We start from the raw sequence: 11396 nt of genomic DNA, 5'->3' as shown, positions 1-11396 counted from the left end.
CTCATCTGGACTCAGAGTTATACTCATCTGGACTCAGAGTTATACTCCTCTATACACAGAGTTTTACTCATCTATACACAGAGTTTTACTCATCTATACTCAGAGTTATACTCATCTATACTCAGCGTTATAGTATTTTATTGTCCCTTCTTCTATTCTTATAGTTGTGATCTTCTACACTCAGAGTTATAATCATCTGTGCTCAGAGTTATTCTTTTCAACTATCACTTATAATAATAATAATAATAATAATAATAATAATAATAATAATAATAATGTCATCACTGTATGTTTCCATACAATGGCGAAATTAGTCTCTGTATTTAACTCATCCACCACCAGGTGGTGCAGTGGGCAGCTATTGAGGGTGCCCGGGGGGGGGCATTTTAGGGATGAGGTGTGCTGCCCAGAGACACCACGAGGTGTGCAGTGACCGGGGATCGAGCATGGGACTTTTGGGTCCCGGGCCGGCTGCCCTGCCTCTACACCATCTCGGCCCCCATATGCTTTTCCATACTCTGAATTATTCTCTTCTATACTCATATTTCTAGTCTTCCATTCTCATAGGTATAGTCTTTTATCATCAGTTCTGTTTATCTATTATCAGTTTTAGTCTTCTGTACTTAGACCACAGAGCCAGAGCAGCCCCTGCTCACATCCTTTGTAACCATGCAGGTAAAATAACAAGTAGATCCTGTTTCAGTTCTAAGGTTTTATCTAGTCATCTGATCTAGTACAAATTTGAAAATCAAATAAACCCATCTTTAAATACACATGAATAGTTGGTATTTTAACTAAAACTAAACTAAACGGTTTTAAAAGCTGATTACAATTTAATGCTTCTATATTTGCAGGGAAAGTATCTGCTGACCAAATGGGTTGGTGTGTGTTAACACAATGCCAAGGTGTAAAGACAATAGCAGTGACTCCCAGAGAATCAACTGTTGCTGCCCATCAATCTGAGAAGGGTCAAAGGTCGTTTCAAAAATACTTGGAGTCTATTATTCCTCAAAGAGAGAGAGTATTCACAAGTGGAAAACAATTAAGACTTCCAATCTTCTCAGGAGTGGGCATCTGAGCAAACTCACCCCGAAGGTCAGACCACGTTATGCTCAGAGAAATGATCTCCCTCTCAGACTCTGCAGGCTTCAGTCAGCAGGTTAAAGGTCAAAGGTCATGAAAGGACATGAGTTTCAGTGGAAAGCCATTTCTCTCTAAAAGAGAATATGGCAGAATGACCAAAGTTTGTGAAGGTTCATCTGAACAAACTACAGGACTTCTGGGATGAAACCAGGCCAAAGTAGAGATGTTTACCCAGAATGCACAGCAGCATATTAGGACACACACACAACAAAAACTTTTCCGTAAAAAATTGATGATATTACTGTAATAATAAAAATGATTGCTCACCAGCTCAGAGGGACAAAAACTGAAACAAAAATGGTGAAAAATGACATTTTAAAACATTATTTAAACGTTTATATCTAGTATTTATTTTTTTTTACTCTTTGGTTGTTTTAAACAACGCTGCCCATCTCTGATACAGTGATGCATGCATAAGCCACCCACTTGTATTTTTAACAATCACTCAACATTTCAGTCAAAACAGAAACGAATCTTTGAAAACCGTCAGTGGGACAACATGCAAACAAAGATAGTCCATTTTATGCAAACGACCTTCTGTCCTGGGGAGGGGGGTCTGGGGGGCTCGCACTTGTCGAGGCCCATAAACTGAACGCCTCGCTAATGCAAACAATGCTTTTGCCCATTTTCTCCCTCATTTAATGTACTCGCTTGTAACAAAATAAAAGCAAGAAAGATAATACAGTATGTTGGACAGTACAATGCAAATGTCGGATCATTAGGAGCAACAAAGGAGCGAGGGGAGTAGAAGGAGTCGAGCAGCTGGGTGAAGGAAGGAACTTCAGAGGGCGGGGGGCGGGCGTGGATGCACGTCGATGTGGGTGGTCGTGTGAGACCACGAATCTGAATTTAACGCGTGAGCTTCATACATGTACTAGAAGTTGGGCCACTCTATATTTACATATATTCCAATAAACCAACATATGTGTCAGCCAATCAGAAACAAGCATAAGGTATTCATGTCAACTAATGGAGAATCTTGTGTTTTTCTCATAACTTGGATTGGTAAAATATTTCTGGATTGTTCACCACATAACTCTCGATTCTCTTAAAATTGTGTCAGAAAAATTAAAAAAGCTGACATTCTGTAGCTGAAATTCACTGTTGCGATGAATCAATAGTGGCTGAGCTAGACATTTATCCAAGTACCGTAGTTGTATAAACATGGGTGAGGCTTTTTCAGGGTAGCATATACTAATACAACTTTATTTATTCATCTTTATTTATAAAGCACATTAAAAACAACACTGCTGACCAAAGTGCTATACACCGGTAAAAAATTGTGTATACAAGGCTTAGACGACTTCTTTTACATTAACAACATGATGCACAAATAAGAAATACTTTCAGCAAACTCAAGCAGGAGCTCTATGAGTAAAATACACTGGAGGTTTTATTTAACAAACACTGGACATTAAAAGTTTTTGATTTACAAAAATAATAAGTAAGCCATTAATTATGTCTTTCTTTATTTTATTTTGATATGTTTTTATTTACTTTGTATGTATATCTTTTAGTGGCCACGCAGTGACTTGACAATCAACTTGGGTGGCACCTGGGTGGCCGATCAGTTTCTAGGGATGGCAAGTGCCACCCCAGCCACCTCTCTGGTGCCACCCCTGATAAATAGCAGCTAATAATCTCTTCAGTCTAGCTGAACTCTATAAGGGACAATCCTTCAATTTCCCATAGGAGTATCTGTCTGTCTGTCATATATTATCATATTTCTTCAAAAACATATTTAAAAAGTATACGAAAATGATTAAAAACTTGTAAGTTTAAGTACTGAATACAGTATTTATGAAATGGTTAACTGTATTTTTATCTCAGCAACACACACCACAGCTTAGTGTCAGTGTTTCTAAAGCAACAATGTCGATATATTTCCTGCAACTTTTCTTTAACTACATGACAGTTTCACATGTAGTCCAAAGAAAAACTTTTAATTTTATTTTATACTTTTCAACCCGACCCCCAGAAAGTAATTTTACGATCCATCCAGTGAAGTCTGTGGACATGAGTGGCCCAGATGCCAAATGTGAAACAACCAGAACCGTTTGAAAACATGACGGGTGGAAGATATGCAGAAATAAATGATCTGTAGATACGGCGTCATGCCGATGCATCAGGCGCTCAGTCAAACAGTTTCCAGGGGTTTTTTTTAGAATCAAATTGAGGATAAACTGAGGAACTTCTGGCAGTGAAAAGGGCCTAATTTCAAATGATTACAAAGTTTTATGATTACAGGCCTGAATGTTCAATTTATTATTAAAGTGAACAGGAGTATCAAAAAGACAACTAGTTCTTAAAAAAGTTTTTTTTTTTTTTTCTTGCAACACCTATACACAAAACATGTTGAAAGATCTGTCTGAAACTCCCACATCTTTTCATTTTCTTCTCAAAATACCAACAGAAATTTGGGACATCCTTTTGTCTTAGCTGAAAAAATGAATAAACTGTAGAAGAACTGAAGAGGACGAAGCAAAAAAAAAGAAAGAAAGCTAAAGCTGCTGTCTGTGGCTCATTAGGATCAAAATGGTAACCGCATACCTGTTTCTCACTTCCTGACAGCAAACCTAATGAAGCAGGCAGACAGAAATGCAGAATAAACAATAAGCTTCAATCGCTGTGAGAAAACTCTCAATCATAAAACTAAGGCAGAAGCAGTTGTCTTGTACATCAATGTGTGTACAAAGGGAGCACAAAAAAGACCCTTCAGTTCCACCTTTGAGGAGAAAAAGTGAGAACAGTGGAAGTTGATGAGAGTTAGGATGAGGACAAAGGTTATTTAAAAGTGAGAGACAGTCTGGGTGAAAGAAGACACAAATGACAACTTTTCATAAATAAACTCTATGTATGAAGTAAAGACTGGTCGTGCATCCAGTTTGTTTTGGTGAGACAGCTCAAAAAGTTAGATATTGTGAAATCAATACACTTTGGTAAAATCTCCATAAACTATCAAACGTAAACGGTCTTTCTTCTTCTTCTTCTTTCGGCTTTTTCCTCTTCAGGGGGTCTCCACAGCGAGTCCTCCTCCTCCATCTCACTCTGTCCTCTGCATCCTCTGTCCTCACTCCAACTACCTCCATGTCCTCTCCAACTGCATCCATAACTCTCCTCTTTGTCTTTTTCCTGGCAGCTGCATTTCTAACATTCTTCTACCAATATACCCACGGTCCCTCCTCTGGACATGTCCAAACCATCTCAGTCTGGTCTCTCTAACTTTATCTCCCACTTGTTCAATCTGTGCTGTTCCTCTGATGATCTCATTCCTAATCTTATCTTTCACTCCTAAGGAGAACCTTAACATCTTCATTTCTGCCACTTCCAGTTCTTTCTCCTGTCTTTTTGTCAGCGCCACTGTCTCCAGACCGTACAATATCAAACTTAAACTGTGTTCATGTAAATCTAATAAAAATATCACATCATATAGAATCCAAATGTTTGTGTTATGTTTAAACTTTGGATTATGGTTTTAAATATATGCCTGAGCTGTAGAGCTCCAAAAACAGCTGGCTTTTGCATCTAATCTCACCAACATCTCATTGTTGCCTTTGGAAATATGTTTTCTGTTTTCTTGCTTATTTTGTCTTTATTGTATGATGCACTGCTATTCACCATCAAAGCACACTTCTCACTCTGGTATGAGTTTTCTTAAGGTTACGGGAGAAGATGTGAATGCAAAACTGTTCTAAGAACTAACAACAAAGTCCATGCTCAATAATCCAGGTAAACAATCCAAGATTTTTTCAGTCAGGTCATCTGGACTGTTTCTTTTGTTGTGCTGAAACGTTTCGCCTTCGATCCGGAAGGCTTCATCAGTCAAGGAAACACACAACACAAAACTGATTCTTCCCCCAACAGCTTACTCCAAAGTGTAACAAACCAGTTATGTTGGTGCTAGGATGGTCTCTTTGTCACGCCCCCTCCTCCATTGCCAGCCCTTTTCGTTGTTGACAGTCGTGTCAAACTGGTTGAAAACAACGAAGTCCATGCTCAATAATCCAGGTATGCAATCCTTCTGTTCTAATCTGTTCTAAGAACTCTTCAGTGTTTACACACAAGCTTTGGGTGTGAGGGGTTTGCCAGCCCTGAACCTGAATGATGCATGCACTCACGTGTTGTTTTCTTTAAAACTTCATTATAAAGCATCAACATGTGTCAGGAGTCAAAGACTGAAGGTGAAAGAGAGACAGAGAGAGAACTTTTCATTCATACGTTCAGATGTCAGATAAGGTTGGTGGCAAACTCTGTCCTCTCTGAGCCTTTTCTCTCATCCTCAGCCAACTAATCATATGACCGGACCTCTTTGATCCCAGTGGCAGGCTGATAACCAGCCTCTGTGTGTGCTACAATGCCCGCATGAAGACAATGTGTGCATTATATATGCATTAAAGTGCATAGCTGGTGTCTGTGTGTGGTCATGGCCACCTGCTGTGTTAAACAGTCCAGTCACTCTTGTTCCACTCCACAGGACTCACGTCAGACATACCAACTCAACTTTCTGCCTGCCCGACAGCGCCTTACAAAATCTGAGTCGTAATCGTGATCTCTGAGGCATTTTTACACAACACAAACTTGGCCTTCATCTTGTCCAACTAAACCTCACTTTCACACTTTAAATGTGCAATAGACTCAGTTAAGTTGCATTGATTGTTTACTTCTTTGTCATGTCAGAGCGCCTGTCACCAGGAGCTGGACCAGGTCTTGGAGGAGATCTCCAAAATGACCTCTGAGGACAACAGAGGCCCTCTGGAGGACCTGTACGGGCTCAAATTTCCAAACTGTGACAGAGATGGGCTGTACAACCTCAAACAGGTGAGCCACAGACAGAGAACTGATATGACATTGCGCCCGTGATAATATTGTATAGATTAAAAGTAAAGAGCATCTATGAAACACTTTGAGTAAGTAATCTCTGATTCACACAGTCACAAATAGACATACAAGCTCAAATGTATTTATACAGCTCCTCACTAATATTTGATCATGTATCAGACATGTTGTCTCCATTAACAAGCATCTGGTACAATTTTGGCAATATTTTTCACTCTTCCTCATTGCAGAATTAGGGTTTGTTTAAATTGATTTTCTGCATGGACCAGGCTTTTAATCCATACATGCATCTTCCTCTTGTTCCGGATTTGGGTCTCGGAGAGTAGAAGCTTGAGTAGGGAAGTCCAGATATCTCTTTCTTCAGCCACCTCTTCCAGCTCTTCTGGACCCCAAGGCATTCCCAGACCAGCTGAGAGACATAGGGTGCATTCACAACAGCCATGTTTAGTCCGCTTTAATCGAACTCTAGTCCGTTTGCCTAGAAATTCTGGTTCATTTGGGGAGGTGTGAATGCACAACTCTGATAGGGACCAAAAGAGCGAACTCTGGTCTGCCTAAGGTTGTTTTCACACCAGATAGTCCGGTAGACTCGGTTTGGTTGGGGACCAATATTCATAACATTTTGTTTACATTTGAGCTGGTGTGTTTGCATTCACACTGCACTGTGCAGTCGAGCCAACCTGTTTGGACCAAGCTGTTCCCCCACTCGCCTGTGGTGGCGCTGCACCAAGAACTACTGACAAAAACGACACAAAAACCTCTGAAGAAGACACTTCTTTTTCTTCTGGAAATAAAAACAAAAATGGAGTAGCGTCAACTTTTAACAGGAGTTATATTTTGTCATTTTCAAAAATGGACTCAGCATGAGCAGAAGATGAGGCAGAAGACCATGGAGAATGATGTTTTTCACACAAGGCAGCTGACAGCTCAATTGACTCAGTATAGTGTGAATGCAAACCACACCAGCTGAAATGTAAACAAATGTTATGAATATTGGTCCCCAATAGAACCAAGTCTACCGGACTATCAGGTGTGAAAACACCCATAGATACTTCTAGTATGTCCTGGGTCTTCCCCAGGTTCCTCTCCCAATCGGAAATGCCCATAAACTTCCATAGGGAGGCATCCAGGGGTCAACCTTAGCAGATGCCCAAACTAGCCTCATCTGGCTCCTCTCGATGTGGAGGAGCAGTGGCTCTACTCTGAGTTGCTCCTGATCCTTCCTTAGATAGAGAACTTTACTAACTTTACTAATTGGCTTTTCTATGTATGTGAATGTTCCTGTAAAGTGCCCTGAGGCAACTTTGCTGTGATTTGGCACTATATAAATAAACTGAATTGAATTGAATTGATAAATGAATTTTCACCCTAAACACTTTTCACCTTTCTAAACACTAGCAATGTAATGGTATGTTAAACAGCAGCCCAAACATGAGGCTGTAGGGAGTATATACCTATCTGCTGACTACAGACTCTTTTACAGGCTGCTGTTTAACATACCATTACATTATTGGTATTTAGCATATATCTTAGCATTCATTTAACATATATCTTAGTATATATATCTTAGATCCTTATATGCTGTTTCTTTTTATACTTTACATTTTTGCTCTGTTTGGGTGTAACTGGGACACTGAGTACACAGTTTCATTCCACCTAATGTACCACATGTGATGCGAATGACAGTAAAGTACCTTGAACCTTGAACTTCACACCCTATCTCTAAGGGAGAGTCCAGCTACCTTGCCGAGAAAACTAATTTTGACTGGCTGGATCCACAGTCTCATTTTATTCAGTCATTACTCAAAGTTTGTGACCATAGGGGAGGGTAGGAACATAGACAGACCAGTAAATATAGAGCTTCACTTTACAGCTCAGCTCCCCCATCACCACAAATGGACCGGCACAGAGTCCTCACTCACACATGGAGAGGGCAATCTACCCTTTTCCGACCGAGGGCCATGGCCTCAGATTTGAAGGTGCTGATGCTCATTTCAGTAGCTTCACACTCAACTGTGAACTGCTCCATTGAGAGCTGGAGATCATGGCATGATGATGTCAACAGGCCCACATCATCTGCATCTGGTGTTCATGAGGGTAAAAAGCTAGTCCATACTGTTAATCATTGTCCACTCATTTTTAACGGAGTGAAGTTGGTGCATGGGAAGGCCAGTCCAGAAGCTTTATTTCAAACTGGATTTATACTCCGTGATAACCACATTGCTGATCTCCAGGAAGCCACTCTTTCCGCAATAAGCCATCATAGAATGCCAATAGCATAACCATGATGACATGGCATGGAAACAAGTTTGATTTGTGTTGTTACAATGCGTTGACAATCACAGAGATGGAAGATTTTCAGTTGATGGAGTAGGAAGGAAACATCTTAAATCAGGATGTCACCCACCTTTTTGACAACTGTTGAATCTCACTGTTTGTTCAGCAGCAACCACACACAGCATCTGTGGTTTCTCTGCCAATACTGGATCCCAGAAGCTAATGTTAGCTTCCAGTGTGTGACTGTGGCCACACTGGTTCCTGAGCAGCTCATGGAACAACATGGCTACATTAACCAACCCTACTTTTCTCCTCTGACCAATAATACAATGGTTGATGCAAACCCCACAGGAGAATAAAGTTCCCGTGTCAAGAACAAGCTTTCAGCGATCCAAGAAAAAAAAAAGTGCAGCGTCATGTTCGTCTTGCAACTACGTAAGAGAGAACACCTTTCCCCCCCACTTCTTGTTGGTTTAGTGTGCTTTATCCAATCAGAAACCAGCTCTGATGTGTTTGGACCTGTTGGAACAACCATCTTTGTTCCAGCTGTTGTGTTGTGGTTACTGAATTTGAAAAATTTGGACTTATTTTTCCTTTTTTGTGATTCCAGCTACGAAGCTTAACAGCATGATGCTTCCACCCCCATGCCCGAAAGATGGTACAATGGCAATAAGTCCGAAAGCCTCACTTTGAATTTTCAAGAAATACTTCATGTCGTTGTGGCTAACAGCTCAGTCTTTGTCTTATTTGACCATCAAACCTTTCGCCAGAAGGCATTTGTAAATGGTAAATAGTAAATAGACTGTAATTATATATCACCTTTCTATTTTATAAAGATACTAAAAGCACTTATATTACAATCTGTGCCCTCATTTACCCATTCATACAGCACTCTACTATATCTATACAGAGAATAATCTGTGCTTTATCACATTTATACACCAATGGGACGCACATCAAAGGCAATGAGGGGTTCAGTGTTTTGCTTGCCCAGGAACACTTTGGCATGTAACTGCTGTTGGAATCAAACCCCCAACTCTTGCGTTGGAGGATGACTGCTCTAACCACTCAGCCATAGACACCTCTTGTCTTTGTGTTGAATTTGTCTTGTCCATGTGGACAGCTGCAGATTTCAGTCCATCTTTTGGAACAAGTGTGTCTTTCTTGCATAAACTGCCCCAGGTTGCACCAGAAGTGCTACAGCTGGCTGCTATTGCATCTATGTAAGATTACAAATAAACATTGAATTCTATGTAAATAACCATGTAATGCAATACTGACCAAATCTAAAAAAGTCTGGACATTTAGAATGTCTAAAAACCCTAAATGACACACACAGTAGCCTCGTATCAGCTAGGCATAACCCTGCTATGCATCTAGTCTTTTACAAACTCCGCCTCTTCCTTGGGTTTTTATTTACAAATGCACACACACATACACACACGTGTGGGTAGTTGTTGTTGTCAGGAAAGAGGTAACAAGCTTCAGAGCTCAGGGTTACAAAGAAATAAAACAGTTTGGCGTACTTCATGGGAAGACTTTTGTTAAGCCGAGGAACAAACTGTGCTTCCGACGGGGGGGATTCTGAATTCTACTCATCCATAGAAATCAGACAGAGGAGCACAAACAAGGTCACATATCCAGTGTTTTCTTACGGACATAGTGGAGCAGAAAAGAACATTTGAATAGGCGCCACAGTTTCCTAAAGCTGGGCTCTCAACCACTGAGCCAATTTTCATCACTGGTCACAAACAACAGCATTGTTCCTGAGCGGAGTCCTCAGTTCCCAGGGAGGAACACTGTACCTCCTTAACACTTGGCTCCCCTTTGGAGTCGTCCCTCCTTGTCGCTCAGTAATTACTGTAACTGTCACTTTTTTGTTCTTTCTCACTGAAGGAGGAAAATGGAAAGTCTTTTCTTCCCCCACAGCTACTCATTCTTCTCACCGACCCCTAATCGGTCGGCCCGCGTGCACGGCGCAAACTGTGTCCGCTTCAATTACGACCTCATTTAGGAGGGGGGAAGGGGGGCTCTGCAGGGGGGCTGTGCCTGTGTGTGTCTGTCTGTGATAACATGTGGTTGTGGATAGATTTTGGGTTGTGTGTTGGGGGCATGACCCAAGGACGGGCTGTTATTGGGCGACTGCTGTCCCGCCCAAAGCAAAACCCTTATCCAATGCCCCCCATCCCTCCCCCTCCACCACCACTTACACAGATACATCTCCAGCCTCTGAACGCCATGCTTCATTAACCCGCTTCTGCTTCCCACTGTGCATCCTTACACCCTCCCCTTCCCCCCCAGTGGCTTCCAACTCATCCAGTTCATGTTGTTCTTCTTTATTTTCAGTGCAACATGTCGACCCACGGCCAGCGGGGCGAGTGTTGGTGTGTAAACCCCCTAACCGGGCACCAACTACCGGAGACACCTAGAATCCGAGGGGATCCACACTGCAACCAGTTCCAGGAGGAGCTCAGAGTGATGCCCACCCCAACGTCCCGCTAACTAAGTCTGGCTTAGTTTTCAGTTTACACCAAGAGAACCTTTTTCTGCTCGAGTAGAAGGAAGTTTTCATTTCTGAAAGTTTGTCGTCTACTAAATTAACTCTAGAGTACAAACAAATAAACTGCATTAAATAACAGTATCATACAGGGTTTTGTTTTTTGCAGACAAAAGACACTTCAACAGCTTTTCCTGTGCCACCTGTGAGACAGAATCAGCAGAAGATTAACAAAAAATGTGCACCCACAATTCTAATATAGTTTTATGTTGCATAAAATGTCTCGTTGTATCTCGGTGCAATGATAATAAAGTTTATTCTGATTCTGATTTTGAAATAAAACCAAATTACAATGATTTTCAAATCTCCTATATAAGCCCACACTTTAATCGCAATAGAACATTTAAACTTAGAAAATGTAAAATTTTAGGAAAAAATTGGGTAATATTGATGTTTTTTAAAACATATGAAGCAAAGTTACAGTTTATAGGAATGGTATTCAAATTGAAGTAAATTCAATCTTAGGGATGTACAATATTATCGGCATGGTATTGACTGATATTTACGTTAAAGTTAAATATTGGCCATGCCATCAAAATAACTCACCGATATAAAAGGCGCTCTTTTTACACACACACACACA

At 40.8% G+C, this 11396-nt stretch overlaps 1 protein-coding gene across 1 annotated transcript in view; it reads left to right on the top strand.

Moving 5' to 3' along the window:
- LOC119419799 (insulin-like growth factor-binding protein 2-A) overlaps positions 1–10785 on the top strand; it is a 49584-nt gene extending 38799 nt beyond the window's left edge. The window contains exons 3-4 of the mRNA XM_037687181.1: positions 5821–5961; positions 10603–10785. Of these exons, the coding sequence (XP_037543109.1) occupies positions 5821–5961; positions 10603–10758 (297 nt within the window). The 3' untranslated portion in view covers positions 10759–10785. The remainder of the gene's footprint in view (positions 1–5820; positions 5962–10602) is intronic.
- Positions 10786–11396: the final 611 nt, after the last annotated feature.

This window comes from Nematolebias whitei, chromosome 13 (assembly GCF_014905685.2).
Source record: "Nematolebias whitei isolate Nwh7 chromosome 13, NemWhi1, whole genome shotgun sequence".
Lineage (NCBI taxonomy): Eukaryota > Metazoa > Chordata > Actinopteri > Cyprinodontiformes > Rivulidae > Nematolebias > Nematolebias whitei.
The sequence above is the reverse complement of the archived record's forward strand: the minus strand, read 5'-3'. Positions and strand labels throughout refer to the sequence as shown.